The sequence below is a fragment of the Pseudophryne corroboree genome, chromosome 8 (genome assembly GCF_028390025.1).
Source record: "Pseudophryne corroboree isolate aPseCor3 chromosome 8, aPseCor3.hap2, whole genome shotgun sequence".
NCBI lineage: Eukaryota > Metazoa > Chordata > Amphibia > Anura > Myobatrachidae > Pseudophryne > Pseudophryne corroboree.
The window spans coordinates 24634078-24653836 of record NC_086451.1 but is presented as its reverse complement, the minus strand read 5'-3'; the positions used below and the strand labels follow the sequence as shown (position 1 = coordinate 24653836).

Below are 19759 nucleotides of genomic sequence, written 5' to 3'. Positions count from 1 at the left end.
GGCAGCAACAGGGTAGAGATTACTAACATGGGCAGCGATAGGGGAGAGATTACTAACATGGAGGCGAAAGGGTAGAGGTTACTAACATGGGCAGCGATAGGGTCGAGATTACTATCATGGGCAGCAATAAAGAAGAGATTACTAACATGGGCGGCAAACAGCGATAGGGTAGAGATTACTAACATGGGCGGCGATAGGGTAGAGATTACTAACATGGGCAGGGATAGGGTAGAGATTACTAACATGGGCAGGGATAGGGTAGAGATTACTAACATGGGCAGGGATAGGGTAGAGATTACTAACATGGGCAGCGATAGGGTAGAGATTACTAACATGGGCAGCGATAGGGGAGAGATTACTAACATGGGCAGGGATAGGGTAGAGATTACTAACATGGGCGGCGATAGGGTAGAGATTACTAACATGGGCAGGGATAGGGTAGAGATTACTAACATGGGCAGGGATAGGGTAGAGATTACTAACATGGGCAGGGATAGTGTAGAGATTACTAACATGGGCAGGGATATGGTAGAGATTACTAACATGGGCAGCGATAGGGAAGAGATTACTAACATGGGCGGCGATAGGGAAGAGATTACTAACATGGCCAGCGATAGGTAAGAGATTACTAACATGGGCAGTGATAGGGAAGAGATTACTAACATGGGCAGGGATAAGGAAGAGATTACTAATATGGGCAGCGATAGGGAAGAGATTACTAACATGTGCGGCGATAGGGTAGAGGTTACTAACATGGGCGGCGATAGGGTAGAGGTTACTAACATAAGCAGGGATAGGGAAGAGATTACTCACATGGGCAGCGATAGGGTAGAGATTACTAACATGGGCAGCCATAGGGGAGAGAATACTAACATGGGCAGCGATAGGGTAGAGATTACTAACATGGGCAGCAATAAAGAAGAGATTACGAACATGGGCAGCAATAAGGTAGAGATTACTAACATGGGCAGTGATAGGGAAGAGATTACTAACATGGGCAGCGATGGGGAGAGATTACTAACATGGGCAGTGATAGGGTAGAGATTACTAACATGGGCAGCGATAGGGTAGAGGTTACTAACATGGGCGGCGATAGGGTAGAGATTACTAACATGAGCAGGGATAGGGTAGAGGTTACTAACATGGGTGGCGATAGGGTAGAGATTACTAACATAAGCAGGGATAGGGTAGAGGTTACTAACATGGGTGGCGATAGGGTAGAGATTACTAACATGGGCAGCGATAGGGTAGCGATTACTAACATGGGCAGCGATAGGGAAGAGATTACTAACATGGGCAGTGATAGGGTAGAGATTACTAACATGGGCGGCGATAGGGTAGAGATTACTAACATGCGCAGGGATAGGGTAGAGATCACTAACATGGGCAGCAATAGGGTAGAGATTACTAACATGAGCAGCGATAAAGTAGAGGTTACTAACATGGGCGGCGATAGGGTAGAGATTACTAACATGCGCAGGGATAGGTTACGGATTACTAACATGGGCAGCGATAGGGTAGAGATTACTAACATGGGCAGCAATAGGGTAGAGATTACTAACATGGGCAGCGATAGGGGAGAGATTACTAACATGGGCAGCAATAAAGAAGAGATTACGAACATGGGCAGCGATAGGGTAGAGATTACTATCATGGGCAGCGATAGGGTAGAGATTACTAACATGGGCAGAGATAGGGTAGAGATTACTAACATGGGCAGCGATAGGGGAGAGATTACTAACATGGGCAGCGATAGGGGAGATTACTAACATGGGCAGCAATAGGGTAGAGATTACTAACATGGGCAGCGATAGGGGAGAGATTACTAACATGGGCAGCAATAAAGAAGAGATTACGAACATGGGCAGCGATAGGGTAGAGATTACTAACATGGGCAGCGATAGGGTAGAGATTACTAACATGGGCAGCGATAGGGGAGAGAATACTAACATGGGCAGCGATAGGGTAGAGATTACTAACATGGGCAGTGATAGGGAAGAGATTACTAACATGGGCAGTGATAGGGAAGAGATTACTAACATGGGCAGCGATAGGGAAGAGATTACTAACATGGGCAGTGATAGGGAAGAGATTACTAACATGGGCAGCGATAGGGAAGAGATTACTAACACGGGCAGCGACAGGGTAGAGATTACTAACATGGGCAGTGATAGGGAAGATATTACTAACATGGGAAGGGATAGGGAAGAAGATGACTAACACGGGCAGTGATATAGAAGAGATTACTAACATGGGAAGGGATAGGGAAGAGATGACTAACACGGGCAATGATATAGAAGAGACTACTAACATGGGAAGGGATAGGGAAGAGATGACTAACACGGGCAGTGATATAGAAGAATCTAGTACATAGACCGGAGTACGGAGACCAATAACTTGGCACCGTTAGGATGTAAGAACTGGAGTAATCTAGATCAAGACTAATCAACACCGCTGGCTCAACAGAAACAGCAGGATTCACATTGAGCTGCGGAGCTGGCATATGTCAGACTGGCAGGGAAAGAATAAGTCTTACACTAACAGAGCAGGCAGCACAATCAGCATGATCCAGACACATTATAAAAGAACTGTGTTACCTAATCTGCGCTAGACTGTATTAAATCCCTGGTGACAATCACCTACCACACAAATTATTGGCAGACAGCCGTGCTGCAATATTTAACTCTTCTCCTGCCACAGCCTGCGCAGCATCCCCCTCTCCTGCCACAGCCTGCGCAGCATCCCCCTCTCCTGCCACAGCCTGCGCAGCATCCCCCTCTCCCGCCACAGCCTGCGCAGCATCCCCCTCTCCTGCCACAGCCTGCGCAGCATCCCCCTCTCCCGCCACAGCCTGCTGCGCAGCATCTCCCTCTCCCGCCACAGCCTGCGCAGCATCCCCCTCTCCCGCCACAGCCTGCGCAGCATCCCCCTCTCCCGCCACAGCCTGCGCAGCATCCCCCTCTCCCGCCACAGCCTGCGCAGCATCCCCCTCTCCCGCCACAGCCTGCGCAGCATCCCCCTCTCCTACCACAGCCTGCGCAGCATCCCCCTCTCCTGCCACAGCCTGCGCAGCATCCCCCTCTACTGCCACAGCCTGCGCAACATCCCCTTCTCCTGCCACAGTCTGCGCAGCATCCCCCTCTCCTGCCACAGCCTGCGCAACATCCCCTTCTCCTGCCACAGCCTGCGCAGCATCCCCCTCTCCTGCCACAGCCTGCGCAGCACCCCCCTCTCCCGCCACAGCCTGCGCAGCATCCCCCTCTCCCGCCACAGCCTGCGCAGCATCCCCCTCTCCTGCCACAGCCTGCGCAGCACCCCCCTCTCCCGCCACAGCCTGCGCAGCATCCCCCTCTCCCGCCACAGCCTGCGCAGCATCCCCCTCTCCTGCCACAGCCTGCGCAGCATCCCCCTCTCCCGCCACAGCCTGCGCAGCATCCCCCTCTCCCGCCACAGCCTGCGCAGCATCCCCCTCTCCCGCCACAGCCTGCGCAGCATCCCCCTCTCCCGCCACAGCCTGCGCAGCATCCCCCTCTCCCGCCACAGCCTGCGCAGCATCCCCCTATCCTGCCACAGCCTGTGCAGCATCCCCCTCTCCTGCCACAGCCTGCGCAGCATCCCCTTCTCCTGCCACAGCCTGCGCAGCATCACCCTTCTCCTGCCACAGCCTGTGCAGCATCCCCCTCTCCTGCCACAGCCTGCGCAGCATCCCCTTCTCCTGCCACAGCCTGCGCAGCATCACCCTTCTCCTGCCACAGCCTGCGCAGCATCCCCCTCTCCCGCCACAGCCTGCGCAGCATCCCCCTCTCCCGCCACAGCCTGCGCAGCATCCCCCTTTCCTACCACAGCCTGCGCAGCATCCCCCTCTCCTGCCACAGCCTGCGCAGCATCCCCCTCTCCTGCCACAGCCTGCGCAGCATCCCCCTCTCCTGCCACAGCCTGCGCAGCATCCCCCTCTCCTGCCACAGCCTGCGCAGCATCCCCCTATCCTGCCACAGCCTGCGCAGCATCCCCCTCTCCTACCACAGCCTGCGCAGCATCCCCCTCTCCTGCCACAGCCTGCGCAGCATCCCCCTCTCCTACCACAGCCTGCGCAGCATCCCCCTTCTCCCGCCACAGCCTGCGCAGCATCCCCCTCTCCTACCACAGCCTGCGCAGCATCCCCCTCTCCCGCCACAGCCTGCGCAGCATCCCCCTCTCCCGCCACAGCCTGCGCAGCATCCCCCTCTCCCGCCACAGCCTGCGCAGCATCCCCCTCTCCCGCCACAGCCTGCGCAGCATCCCCCTCTCCTACCACAGCCTGCGCAGCATCCCCCTCTCCCGCCACAGCCTGCGCAGCATCCCCCTCTCCTACCACAGCCTGCGCAGCATCCCCCTCTCTTGCCACAGCCTGCGCAGCATCCCCCTCTACCGCCACAGCCTGCGCAACATCCCCTTCTCCTGCCACAGTCTGCGCAGCATCCCCCTCTCCTGCCACAGCCTGCGCAACATCCCCTTCTCCTGCCACAGCCTGCGCAGCATCCCCCTCTCCTGCCACAGCCTGCGCAGCACCCCCCTCTCCCGCCACAGCCTGCGCAGCATCCCCCTCTCCCGCCACAGCCTGCGCAGCATCCCCCTCTCCTGCCACAGCCTGCGCAGCACCCCCCTCTCCCACCACAGCCTGCGCAGCATCCCCCTCTCCCGCCACAGCCTGCGCAGCATCCCCCTCTCCTGCCACAGCCTGCGCAGCATCCCCCTCTCCCGCCACAGCCTGCGCAGCATCCCCCTCTCCCGCCACAACCTGCGCAGCATCCCCCTCTCCCGCCACAGCCTGCGCAGCATCCCCCTCTCCCGCCACAGCCTGCGCAGCATCCCCCTCTCCCGCCACAGCCTGCGCAGCATCCCCCTCTCCCGCCACAGCCTGCGCAGCATCCCCCTCTCCTGCCACAGCCTGCGCAGCATCCCCCTCTCCTGCCACAGCCTGCGCAGCATCCCCTTCTCCTGCCACAGCCTGCGCAGCATCACCCTTCTCCTGCCACAGCCTGCGCAGCATCCCCCTCTCCCGCCACAGCCTGCGCAGCATCCCCCTCTCCCGCCACAGCCTGCGCAGCATCCCCCTCTCCCGCCACAGCCTGCGCAGCATCCCCCTTTCCTACCACAGCCTGCGCAGCATCCCCCTCTCCTGCCACAGCCTGCGCAGCATCCCCCTCTCCTGCCACAGCCTGCGCAGCATCCCCCTCTCCTGCCACAGCCTGCGCAGCATCCCCCTTTCCTGCCACAGCCTGCGCAGCATCCCCCTATCCTGCCACAGCCTGTACCACATTATTTAACCCCTCTCCTGCCACAGCCTATACAGGGTTATTTAACCCCTCTCCTGCCACAGTCTCCTGATCCTGTACAGCATCCTTCCCTGACACAGACACAGAGCACCGATGCAGGGCGAGTCCCTCCCATATTACACCACCAGCGTATACCACAAGCACACAAGCTAGCACACCGCAGTAGGGCAGGCAGAGCATTATTAGATGGCTTCACGGGACATTTAAATAGCTAATTTAGGCAAACTCCAGTTATTCTCTAAATAGCCTATAAACTGGGTGTAGGGGCATAAGTTAATGACAATTAGAGTCACTGTGGCTTAGAAAATAAATATATTATGATGAATGGATAGAAGTGTAGAGGATTAATTGATATAGCACAAATCACAATCCGCTCATCATTTCTCTGTCCATTAATTCTCTAATATTGCACGGCATTGCTATGCTTGTAACGGGGATGGTACAACGGTCATTTCATGCAACACATACGATAAAGGGGATTTGTGTATCCGGCTCCTAGATTACTGCTCTAACCTATGCTCCAGTAATTCCAGGACTAATTCCAAAAATGCGCGGATTATCCATCAAATACACAGTTTGGTGACAACATCCATTCTGCCTCAGTCCTGCAAATATCAATTATCCCCTGCATGACCCCCTCACGCCACCACCGAGCACCCCTCTGCCTGCACAGTGCAGAAATGCATTCTCCACGCTGCATCATATCTAATTTCATCTGTGCAAGTAGCAAACCGCTTTACCCTGCCAAGTGCAACTCCAAATTTCCCCAGATATTAATTAGGTCTGGAAAACGTCAGCTGTAGTTCCTGTACTGACTGCAGGTGTAGGCGTTTGTCGTTCCACCACACTATATGGGTCATTTACTGCAGGAATAATTATTGCAATCCTATCGCAGTAATTCCGGCTAGAGTAACGGAGGGCACCGTTTATTTTCTAGTTACCCCCAACACCCGGGAGGGAAGAGAAGGAAAGAGTAAGAGGTGAAAATGGCACATTGGGTGTTTAATCCCAGCACAGATATAGGGGCTCATTTATCAACGAGTGATAAAACTTGCCGTGAATGATTAAACTCGTTGCATATGATAAATGGTTCTCCAGCCAATCAGCTCCTAGATGCCATGTGCATGAAAAATGACAGTTGGGAACGGATTGGCTGGAGCACCATTTATCATACACAGCGAGTTTTATCACTTGTTGATAAATTGGCCCTATAGTCTTCTCTTGTCTATGGGGCTAATTCAGACCTGATCGCTGCTGTGTGTTTTCACTCAGCGGGCGATCAGGTCTGAACTGCGCGTGCGTAGGCGCCGCAGTGTGCCGGCACATGCCAAAGATGCGATCGACATCTCAGCTCAGCGATCGCCTCTGTCTGATTGACAGGCAGAGGCTTTCGCTGGGCGGGAGGGCAGCGTTGGGCCGCCGTTTTGGGGGTGCGGTCCGGCGCAATGCAGGCGTGCCCGGACCATGCCACGGCGGCTGCGTGATGTCACACGCAGCCGCCGCGACCCGGAGGGCGACGGGTAGCTCCCTGCCAGCACGTAGGGGCTGCGCTGGTAGGGAGATACACTACAGGTACAAAAGCACTGCCGCCGTGCGATGCTTTTGTATCTGTGCGGGGGGGGGGGGACAGTGCCAGACATGCGGTGCGGACTAGCTCTGTGCTAGGCGTCCCCCCGCATGTCTGTGAAAGTGTGCTTGATATGCTAAATTTATCACATCTACGATCAAGTGTAAATTACCCCCTATGTCACAAGATGTAAACCTGCAGCAGATTCTTAAGTGCCCCATACACTAGAACGATAATGTCCGATTTCATACAATTTCGGGCACTCGGGCCGATATATCGGGTGAAATCGGGCATTTTGGATGTGTTTCTGATCCGATGCGTGTTCCCGTGAGGGTCGGATCGGCTCCCCTAGATTGTTAGTGCTGCACTCGTGATATATCGCATGCAATATGTACCAAATCGTATGGAATCGTATGGAACCAGTCCCGGGAAGCTCCCGGGAAAGTTCAAGGGAAATCACCTCCGACTTCAGCCTCAGACATATCGCTGTAGTGTATGGGGTTCTTTACATATGAACTATGACTGCACAACACAGTGTTAAGCTGACATCCACCTTAAAAAGTTAAATAATGTACGATCCCCTGCCCTATTTACTATTATTCCCTACCCTATTACAGATAGCTGGAGCTACTATAAGATCTATAATATAGTGTCTTGATAAGATCTGACGCAGGAAGCACACTGGGATTAGGTGGTATATTTACTAAAGTGCGGGTTTATAGAAGTGGAGTTGTTGCCTGTAGCAACCAATCGGATTCTACTTCTAATTTATCTAGCGCTTTATAAAATATAGCAGCTAGAATCTGATTGGTTGCTATGGGAAACAGCTGCACTTCTTTAAACCCACACTTTAGTAAACATACCCTTAGTATATGAACTACAACGTAAGTGGTCCTCTCTCTCTCTGTCTAACACTCCGTTAACTATATAGGGGGTCATTCCGAGTTGTTCGCTCGCTAGCAGTTTTTAGCAGCCGTGCAAACGCTATGCCGCCGCCCACTGGGAGTGTATGTTAGCTTGGCAGAAGTGCGAACGAAAGGATCGCAAAGCGGCGGCAAAGTTTTTTGTGTGCAGTTTTAGAGTAGCTCAATACCTACTCAGCGCTTGCGATCACTCCAGACTATTCAGATCCTGTTTTGACGTCACGAATACGCCCTGCGTTCGCCCAGCCACGCCTGCGTTTTTCCTGGCACGCCTGCGATTTTCGAACACTCCCTGAAAACGGTCAGTTGACACCCAGAAACGCCCACTTCATGTCAATCACTCTGCGGCTGCCATGTGCGACTGAAAAGCATTGCTAGACCCTGTGTAAAACTACATCGTTCGTTGTTAAAGTACGCCACACGTGCGCACTGCGCCGCATGCGCAGAAGTGACGATTTTTTGCATCATGGCTGCACAGCGAACGAATGCAGCTAGCGATCAACTCGGAATGACCCCCCCCTGTATCCCCAGAAGCAATCCTATTTCTCACACCGACACATTCGTGAAGCCCATAGACCATAATTCTATTGTAGCCAGAACATTCTATATACAGTACATAGCTGTGTGCGCGTACTGCACATACCCACACGGGAGGAATGGAAGTAAGGAACATGAATGACTTTGCTAAGTCTTCAGGTGGAGGAGAGGAGGGCACAGGAGTGGAGAGAAGAGGTAACAAGATCCACACACAGCCGAAGGACAGAGAGAGAGAGAGAAAGGGCAGCCAACGTGAGAGAGCTGGGGAGGGAGGGAGAAGGCGGACCATGCCAACACAGACTGGCAAACAGGTGGTGAGAGGAACGCCAAGGCCTGGCAATCTCACCCGCATCCGCTCAAGCACCCACAATGCTTGGCAATAGCCGAATATAAAGCGCGAACTGTTAAAATCTCAGCAAGAAAATGTTTATTATAGCAATCAAACCTGATCACTTATACGTGTAAATAACGGTGCGAAAATCCTTTCCGTTTAGTAAAAATACTTTTACGTCCATGTTACTGTATATTCTATAGAACGGACGTCACTTAGCCTATGCTTGGCGCTATAGCAGTCCATTGGAGATTTACTAAGCCTTGGAGAGAGAGAACATTGAGAGAAAGTATCAGAGAGACCACCATCCCGGGGCAGAAATCCTGACCACTGGGATCCCGAAAGAGCGTGGTGGGAGGGTTAGGATTAGGCTGCGGGGAAGGGAGGATTAGGGTTAGACTGTGAGGGGGGGGTTAGGCACCACCGGGGAGGATTGCGGTTAGGCTGCAGGAGGAGGGTTAGGGTTAGACTGCAGGGAGCATGGCCAGATCTAGGGGGGGGGCGAAGGGGGCGACCGCCCCCCCCCCCCCCCCCCCCTAACAGTCATAGCCACGCCCACTTTTGAGCAGAAGAGAGCTCTCCGGTGAGAGCCTAAGGCAGAACGATGTGCTGCAGCTTATACCACAGCAGCACAGAGGAGCCAGGACAGCAAGGGTTATAGAGCATGTGCCCCTCACTTGCTGGTGTGTGGGTACTAGGGCTAATAAATACATTTACCCCATAGCACAGTCACATGTACATAGAACAATCACAAAGCTCCATCTCAGTCTCACTCAAAAAGTTCAGTCAGAATTGAGAGAGGAGGAGTTAGGATTGCAGATGGGAGGAGTTGAGACTGTAGAGGGAGGAGTCAAGATTAAACAGTAAACCGCCACACCTAAAGAAAAGTCTAGATCTGTCCCTGGCTGGGAGGGGGGTAGGTTTAGGCACCACCGGGGAGGGTTGGGGTTAGGCTGAAGGAGGAGGGTTAGGGTTAGACTGCGGGGAAGGGGGTAGGTTTATGCACCACCGGGCAGGGTTGGGGTTGGGCTGCGGGGGAGGAAGGGTTAGAACATGATTTACACAGGTACACATGCGCAAATGACGAACAACGGAACCTGCCCCGAGGAAAAGCCGCGCCCGCTACCCTGATGCCCATTCTACGAAGATTTAGACTCAGTCGTACACAGATGTATAAATGTCGCACACCCCGGTGGTAGTGCAGGCTAGCAATGCAGTTATGTTGCTTCTAATTATTTTAATTATGCAAATAAGACGCACATTTTGAGGGAAAAAGACATTCGGCGTCGCTGTGTGGCACGGGGCCTGGTGTGCGTAGAGGGGCGATTTGGTGCGACTGAAGCAACAGTAAAAAAAGTGTGTCGACCATTATCACATCGACCTTCTGTAGCTGTCGATCTTAAGCGCTGTCTACCTTTTACCTGTCGACCGTTTGAACCTGCCGACCATATACTGTCAACTTATATACTACCTACGTAAACACCGTCTAGCTATGCACTGGAACCCATACAATGTACATAATACACATCTAGGAGAGGTGATCTATCTACACAAGAATAATAAATACAATGACTCGACAGCCAATGTGCCACCACAAGCCCCAGCATGCCTTGCAAGCCTCAGCCAGACTTAAGCAACAAATATGGTATGAGCCTCACGCACCTATCCTGCTGTCCATGACATAGGTCTCGATAATGGCGCTCTTACTACGCAGATCCTCCGCCATGGAAGCGCTGCTCACTTCTAAGTGTTTCACCTGCAGAAGAGAAGACGAGACATTAAACCGTCATTTACAGCCGCTGCAGAATTACATTAAGCATGAAATGAATGGGCTCTGCGGCAAGCACATGTCCATATATATTATAATACACGCTGTATAAACATTATGTGCATTAGAAGCCTTCATATAACAGGAGGCATCCATGTGTAATAATGTTATATAGAGCAATCACCTGTACCAAACTCACCCAGAGAGTGAGGGATTCAAACCTCCCCCATGGAATTGTGGGTAGAGATATGCAGATTGCTCCGAATGATATACAGGAGCTGTGTGCAGGCAGGACGCCATACTAACAGCAGCGATACAGAGAGCCATAGTGAGAGCTCAGCAGTGCAGTTTAGGGACAAGGTAGAACGAGGATGTGTTACCTTCTCTTCTAGCAGCCATTTTTCCTGCTGAATTTCGGCAAGTCTCTGGAACAATTCAGACACCTCCTCATCAGACAGCTCCACCGGTCTCTGTGGCTGGGACTGGGGGCTTCCACTATTAGACTAGAATGCAGAGATATAAATGTCCATCCCATAATATCTCCCCATGTCCCCTCTTCTCACCCAGCGATATGAATGTCCATCCCATCATATCTACCAAAGTCCCCCTTCCCACCCAGTGATATAAAGGTCCATCTCATCATATCTCTCTATGTCCCTTCTTTACTCCCAGTGGTATAAAGGTCCATCTCATCATATCTCTCTATGTCCCTTCTTTACTCCCAGTGGTATAAAGGTCGATCTCATTATATATTCCCATCCAGTGATATAAAGGTCTATCCCATCATATCTCCCAATGTCCCATCTTCCCTCCCAGTGATATAAAGGTCTATCCCATCATATCTACCAATGTCCCATCTTCCCTCCCAGTGATATAAAGGTCCATCCCATCATATCTCCCAATGTCCCATCTTCCCTCCCAGTGGTATAAAGGTCCATCCCATCATATCTCCCCATGTCCCCTCTTCCCATACAGTGGTATAAAGGTCCATCCCATCATATCTCCCCATGTCCCCTCTTCCCATACAGTGGTATAAAGGTCCATTCCTTCATATCTCCCCATGTCCCCTCTACCCTCCCAGTGATATAAAGGTCCATCCCATCAAATCTCCCAATGTCCCATCTTCCCTCCCAGTGGTATAAAGGTCTATCCCATCATATCTCCCCATGACCCCTCTTCCCATACAGTGGTATAAAGGTCCATCCCATCTCCCCATGTCCCCTCTTCCCTCCCAGTGGTATAAAGGTCCATCCCATTATATATTCCAATCCAGTGATACAAAGGTCCATCCCATCATATCTACCAATGGTGGTCATTCCGAGTTGTTCGCTCGTTGCCAATTTTCTCTATATTGCGATTAGTCGCTTACTGCGCATGCGCTTAGTTATTTTACTCAAAAGTTAGGTATTTTACTCACGGCATAACGAGGATTTTTCATCGTTCTGGTGATCGGAGTGTGATTGACAGGAAGTGGGTGTTTCTGGGCGGAAACTGGCCGTTTTATGGGAGTGTGCGAAAAAACGCTGCCGTTTCTGGGAAAAACGCGGGAGTGTCTGAAGAAACGGGGGAGTGTCTGGGCGAACGCTGGGTGTGTTTGTGACGTCAAACCAGGAACGAAACTGACTGAACTGATCGCAGTGGCAGAGTAAGTCTGGAGCTACTCAGAAACTGCAAAGAAATTTCTATTCGCAATTATGCAAATCTTTCGTTCGCAATTCTGCAAAGCTAAGATTCACTCCCAGTAGGCGGCGGCTTAGCGCGTGCAAAGCTGCTAAAAGCATCTAGCGAGCGAACAACTCGGAATGAGGGCCAATGTCCCATCTTCCCTCCCAGTATATAAAGGTCTATCCCATCATATCTCCCCATGTCACCTCTTCCCATCCAGTGATATAAAGGTCCATTCAACCATATCTCCCCATGTCCCCTCTTCTCACCCAGTGGTATAAAGGTATATCCCATCATATTTCCCCCTGTCCCCTCTTCCCTCCCTGTGGTATAAAGGTCCATCCCATCATATCCCCCCATGGGATGGTTGGAATCCCAGTGGTCGGAATCCCGACGGTCAAAATACAGACGCCGGAATCCCGACCACCAGAATGCAGGCAGCGCTGCCACAGCTATTCCCACACCTGGGTGCCCACGACACCCATGGAGTAGGAATAGAACCTGTGGCGAGTGAAGCGAGCCACTGAGCCCGCAAGGGGCTTCGTTCTGCTCTCCCCCCTGCCGGCAATATGACGATCGGGATTCCAGTGTTGGGATTTTGACCGCCGGGATTCCGTCCGCCAGGAACCCGTACCCAACCCCTTCCCATGTCCACTCTTCCCTCCCAGTGGTATAAAGGTCCATCCCATCATACAGTATCTCCCCATGTCCTCTCTTCCCACCCAGTGAAATAAAGGGTCATCCCATCCTATCTCCCCACTTCCCCCCCAGTGGTATAAAGGTCCATCCCATCACATCTCCCTATGTCCCCTCTTCCCATCCAGTGGTATAAAGGTCCATCCCCATCTCCCCATGTCCCCTCTTCCCACCCACTGTTATAAAGGTCCATCCCATCATATGTCCCCATGTCCTCTCTTCCCACCCAGTGAAATAAAGGTTCATCCCATCACATCTCCCCATGTCCCCTCTTCCCATCCAGTGGTATAAAGGTCCATCCCATCTCCCCATGTCCCCTCTTCCCACCCAGTGATATAAAGGTCCATCCCATCATATCTCCCCATGTCCCCTCTTCCCATCCAGTGATATAAAGGTCTATCCCATCATATCTCCCCATGTCCCCTCTTCCCATCCAGTGATATAAAGGTCTATCCCATCATATCTCCCCATGTCCCCTCTTCCCATCCAGTGATATAAAGGTCCATCCCATCATATCTCCCCATGTCCCCTCTTCCCATCTAGTGATATAAAGGTCTATCCCATCATATCTCCCCATGTCCCCTCTTCCCACCCAGTGATATAAAGGTCCATCCCATCATATCTCCCCATGTCCCCTCTTCCCACCCAGTGATATAAAGGTCCATCCCATCATATCTCCCCATGTCCCCTCTTCCCATCCAGTGATATAAAGGTCCATCCCATCATATCTCCCCATGTCCCCTCTTCCCATCCAGTGATATAAAGGTCCATCCCATCATATCTCCCCATGTCCCCTCTTCCCATCTAGTGATATAGAGGTCCATCCCATCATATCTCCCCATGTCCCCTCTTCCCATCCAGTGATATAAAGGTCCATCCCATCATATCTCCCCATGTCCCCTCTTCCCACCCAGTGATATAAAGGTCCATCCCATCATATCTCCCCATGTCCCCTCTTCCCATCTAGTGATATAAAGGTCTATCCCATCATATCTCCCCATGTCCCCTCTTCCCACCCAGTGATATAAAGGTCCATCCCATCATATCTCCCCATGTCCCCTCTTCCCACCCAGTGATATAAAGGTCCATCCCATCATATCTCCCCATGTCCCCTCTTCCCATCCAGTGATATAAAGGTCCATCCCATCATATCTCCCCATGTCCCCTCTTCCCATCTAGTGATATAAAGGTCTATCCCATCATATCTCCCCATGTCCCCTCTTCCCACCCAGTGATATAAAGGTCCATCCCATCATATCTCCCCATGTCCCCTCTTCCCACCCAGTGATATAAAGGTCCATCCCATCATATCTCCCCATGTCCCCTCTTCCCATCCAGTGATATAAAGGTCCATCCCATCATATCTCCCCATGTCCCCTCTTCCCACCCAGTGATATAAAGATCCATCCCATCATATCTCCCCATGTCCCCTCTTCCCATCCAGTGATATAAAGGTCCATCCCATCATATCTCCCCATGTCCCCTCTTCCCATCTAGTGATATAAAGGTCTATCCCATCATATCTCCCCATGTCCCCTCTTCCCACCCAGTGATATAAAGGTCCATCCCATCATATCTCCCCATGTCCCCTCTTCCCATCCAGTGATATAAAAGGTCCATCCCATGATATCTCCCCATGTCCCCTCTTAACATTTCTGTATCTCATTACATAGGTCTCCTAACTCAAAACTTCGCCAAAGTCTTCCTTCATCATAAAACTGTTGAGTCCAAAGCTATGGGAAGACTTATAACACCCACATCATGTCCTTACCTTATTGCTGCTGGGAGTTGCGTTCTCCTTCATTATTTCCCTGTAGCTGAAGGAGGAGACACTGCTGCTATCTCCAGTCTGTGTCCGGCTGGGAGAACTAATCTCAGCCAACACCAAATCCTCCAAGCCTAGAGAAGAGACTGTGAATGAGTGACCAGCAACACAGCATTGTTTCAGCGCCAGGGCTGTCAGCTATTAGCCCTTAGAAGCGCGCCTGCTATTTTAGAAAATAACTATAATTAACAGCATAATGAAACCACATTTGCTAATTGTTGACATTACTAGAGAAAAAAAAGCTTATTTAAAGGGTAATGCCATTCAAACTCAATGTAACCTAATTCAAATAATTATGATTCGTACTATAATTTACTGGAGTTTCTGCTGATGCTTGTGATAGAAAATTTACCTGAAATCACCAGGTGAAGACTCAGAAACACACCTTTACTGTTCTCTAACATACAGGTTTATAAATAAGTGACTTACTTTACCAACATCTGTAACTACTGAAATAACAATGGTAGTGGCCAAACTGTTTACACGTGTTGCTATGTCAATCACTGTCTGTCTGTCACATGGCAGTAGCAGTGTGTCTGAGTTTACAACAGAAAATTTCGGGTATAAGTTAGAGCTTAAAGATCAGAAGTTATTCATGTAAACTGTAGTACCCATAGCAACTGTGGTGCAATGTATGGGAACCAAAAGCAACCAATCAGCTTCTAAGTGAAATTTTTCTACAGAAAAAAAGAAAAGAAAAAGTGAAAGCAAGCAGCCGTTCGCTTATTCATGACGTTAGCCGTGAGTGCTCCTCCGAGGTCTCTTCTACATCCTTATTGTACATTAAATATAGACTTACAGTTTGTTTGTTAGGATGAAATGGAAATTTATTATCCTAACAAAGCACTACTGATAAGGAAGGAGTACAGTGTTAATGTGCAGCTTGTATGTGAGTTATCCAGGAGAAGTTCATGCTTTCCAATATTATGTTGTTTCAATGACTGAGTGTATGTATCCTATATAATAAAAGGCTTACGCTGCTCCTCTCCTCTATGGGGGAGAAAACAAGTGTTTTCTGTGCTGGTGGCCACTAGATAGTGCCTGAGAGAGCAATTCACAGTGTGTACTATACACAGTGTCACATGACTCTAATCACAGCCTGCACCATACACAGAGCCACAGGATTCCAGTTACAGCCTGCACCATACAGAGAGCCACAGGATTCCAGTCACAGCCTGTACCATACACAGTGTCATATGACTCTAATCACAGCCTGTACCATACACAGTGTCACAGAACCCCAGTCACAGCCTGTATTGTACACAGTGTCACAGGACCCCAGTCACAGCCTGTACCATACACAGAGCCACAGGATTCCAGTCACAGCCTGTACCATACACAGTGTCACAGGACCCCAGTCACAGCCTGTACCATACACAGTGTCACAGGACCCCAGTCACAGCCTGTACCATGCACAGTGTCATATGACTCTAATCACAGCCTGTACCATACACAGTGTCACAGAAACCCAGTCACAGCCTGTATTGTACACAGTGTCACAGGACCACAGTCACAGCCTGTACCATACACAGAGCCACAGGACCCCAGTCACAGCCTGTACCATACACAGTGTCACAGGACCCCAGTCACAGCCTGTACCGTACACAGTGTCACAGGACCCCAGTCACAGCCTGTATTGTACACAGTGTCACAGGACCACAGTCACAGCCTGTACCATACACAGAGCCACAGGATTCCAGTCACAGCCTGTACCATACACAGAGCCACAGGACCCCAGTCACAGCCTGTACCATACACAGTGTCACAGGACCCCAGTCACAGCCTGTACCGTACACAGTGTCACAGGACCCCAGTCACAGCCTGTACCGTACACAGTGTCACAGGACCCCAGTCACAGCTGTATTGTACACAGTGTCACAGGACCACAGTCACAGCCTGTACCATACACAGAGCCACAGGATTCCAGTTACAGCCTGCACCATACAGAGAGCCACAGGATTCCAGTTACAGCCTGCACCATACAGAGAGTCACAGGACCCCAGTCACAGCCTGTACCGTACACAGTGTCACCGGACCCCAGTCACAGCCTGTACCATACACAGTGGCACAGGACTCCAGTCACAGCCTGTATTGTACAGTCTCACAGGACCCCAGTCACAGCCAGCATTGTACACAGTGTCACAGGACCCCAGTCACAGCCTGTATTGTACACAGTGTCACAGGACCCCAGTCACAGCCTGCATTGTACACAGTGTCACAGGACCCCAGTCACAGCCTGTATTGTACACAGTGTCACAGAACACCAGTCACAGCCTGTACCATACACAGTGGCACAGGACTCCAGTCACAGCCTGTATTGTACAGTCTCACAGGACCCCAGTCACAGCCAGCATTGTACACAGTGTCACAGGACCCCAGTCACAGCCTGTATTGTACACAGTGTCACAGGACCCCAGTCACAGCCTGCATTGTACACAGTGTCACAGGACCCCAGTCACAGCCTGTATTGTACACAGTCTCACAGGACCCCAGTCACAGCCAGCATTGTACACAGTGTCACAGGACCCCAGTCACAGCCTGTATTGTACACAGTGTCACAGGACCCCAGTCACAGCCTGTATTGTACAGTGTCACAGGACCCCAGTCACAGCCAGCATTGTACACAGTGTCACAGGACCCCAGTCACAGCCTGTATTGTACAGTCTCACAGGACCCCAGTCACAGCCAGCATTGTACACAGTGTCACAGGACCCCAGTCACAGCCTGTATTGTACAGTGTCACAGGACCCCAGTCACAGCCAGCATTGTACACAGTGTCACAGGACCCCAGTCACAGCCTGTATTGTACAGTCTCACAGGACCCCAGTCACAGCCAGCATTGTACACAGTGTCACAGGACCCCAGTCACAGCCTGTATTGTACACAGTGTCACAGGACCCCAGTCACAGCCAGCATTGTACACAGTGTCACAGGACCCCAGTCACAGCCTGTATTGTACACAGTGTCACAGGACCCCAGTCACAGCCTGTATTGTACACAGTCTCACAGGACACCAGTCACAGCCTGTATTGTAGACAGTCTCACAGGACTCCAGCTGTCAGAAGAATCCACAGAGCATTTATTATCCTTGATGTGACACTTAGCTGCATGCACACTTATCTCCTCTGTGTCAGGCAGAGGTGACAGCAGCCCACCCATCCTTGCAGGAGAGTGAAGTAAGCACAGGACGTCATTACCTCAGCTCAGCACTTTCCACCCTTAGTTTTGAGGTAGGGTTTGGCTGTTCCTGCCTCCCACCTCCTGACTCATCACAGCCATAAAATATTAATGCCCTGCTGAAAGTCTTAATGCTTCCAGTGGGATCTAGAGGAAGGAGGGAGTGGGTGTACAGCCCAAGCAGCCAGCACTCATCTCAAGGAAAGGAGAACAAGTGGAATAGGGGGCGGTGTGTGAGGAGCTGAAATCCCCCCTACACAAACCCTGAATAAAGGCTGGCTGGTTACAGCGGCACGCAGCCCATCCATATACAGAGACAGAGCATTGATTCCGGGCTCTGATAACACATTCATGCAATTTGTGCCACCAGATTAATCAGAGTACAGAAATAGCAACACCACGTTCCTTATACATAGGAGATTAGAAAGTGATGGTCCGTCTGGAACCCGCATGCGTATAGGGGCTCATTTACGGATTGCAAAATAGGTGGATGTGCGGAGTATTTATATAGGCGTAAATGCGTCAGTCGACGTAGCGCACACATGAAAATAAACGGTTACAAGCGCGGGTGAAACCGCATGACGTATGCCTGGCATCAGTTGGGCGCATAGGCTACTGGTGCCAACCTGCGGATATCCTTGCATGCATCTGAAATTGCGTCTTTTTTTAGCAAATGTAAAATGCGCCTGCATCTTGGGGCACATTTGCAGCAAACAGTGAGTGCAGTAGCCCACAAGCATGGCGGAATCCATTAAAACATAACTTGTGTTAAGGTGACCAATGAGCAGATACGGAGAAACCGCGAGTTTGCAGACAACATAAAATCTTCAAAGCTGGGTCCATGTTATATGGCACAGTGCGGTGAGCAATTCCCCAGGATGAAGCCACAGTGTCTACTTGCTACTGCGGGAATACAATCTGAGCAGTGCGCAGTGGATGTGCTATAGATCGTCACATAAAAAAGCATGGGAGATTACAGCAATGATTCTTTCAACTAAATCTGTAATAGAATATTATCTGCGTATAATAAAATCCTTTGGCCCACGGATCGGGTTTTCCCTGAATTGTACCATAAGTGAAAAATCCATCCTTTTTTTAATCTTTCATTAACCTCACACAGTCGCAGAATAGATGTTTTCAAAAGCAATTTAAGGCATTAGCTCTGCAGCCAAAAGGTACAGCTCCAAAGCCACCTTGAGAATTAGAACACGGTAAGAAATTGTATACGTGCTGTAACCGATAACCAGACACACCGTCCCACTGAGCTACCGTGCAACATCTGATTGGATACTTCGCACATGTTATTAAATAAGACAATACGGCTAGCCCCTTTCAGGTGACCCCTTAAAGCAGAGCTTTGGCCCTCCAGCTGTTGTTGAACTACACATCCCAGCATGCCCTGGCTCAGTTTTAGCATGCCGTAATTCCAAAACTGTGGCAGGGCATGCTGGGATGTGTAGTTCCACAGCAGCGGGAGGGCCGCAGGTTGAAGACCCACGCAGCATGTGACCTTTGCTCATTCAAAAGCTGCATTGTCACTGCCAGAACGAAAAGCTTTCTCCTCCCAGCTGTCAGGAGAGGGCTACAATCCGGTAACGGCCGAGGCACCCCGAGAACAGATTCAAGGGGTTGGTAGCCCCCAAACAGCAAATGTTGTTTAATGCAGACACAAAGGTGCGGATGTATTTATTAGGACCCAGGCGCCAAACCTCAGAATCTGTTTGCAATTTGGCAGGGCACGCTGCATCTTGCAGTTCCACAAAAGCCGGCGTGCTGCAAATTGCCCTAATTATTTATTTATTTTATGATTGGACAATGCTGTTTAGACGACACATTAGGGGTTAATGTTAAATCAATGGACAGAAGTCAGGGTACAGCTATTTCTACTATCGATTTACATTTACGTCTAGCGAGCAAAGGCCGGTCTCCTGCATTGTGTTTAAATGAAAGGAAAT

The 19759-nt window shown here is 50.9% G+C and overlaps 1 protein-coding gene across 2 annotated transcripts in view; it reads right to left on the bottom strand.

Annotated features, from left to right (window-relative positions):
* The window catches only part of GRIPAP1 (GRIP1 associated protein 1), a 127174-nt gene that overhangs the window by 42834 nt on the left and 64581 nt on the right, over window positions 1-19759 (bottom strand). For both annotated transcript variants that reach the window (XM_063936083.1, XM_063936084.1), the window contains 3 exons: window positions 14574-14701; window positions 10822-10944; window positions 10336-10429 (listed from right to left, as the gene is read on the bottom strand). In XM_063936083.1, the coding sequence (XP_063792153.1) occupies window positions 10336-10429; window positions 10822-10944; window positions 14574-14701 (345 nt within the window). The remainder of the gene's footprint in view (window positions 1-10335; window positions 10430-10821; window positions 10945-14573; window positions 14702-19759) is intronic.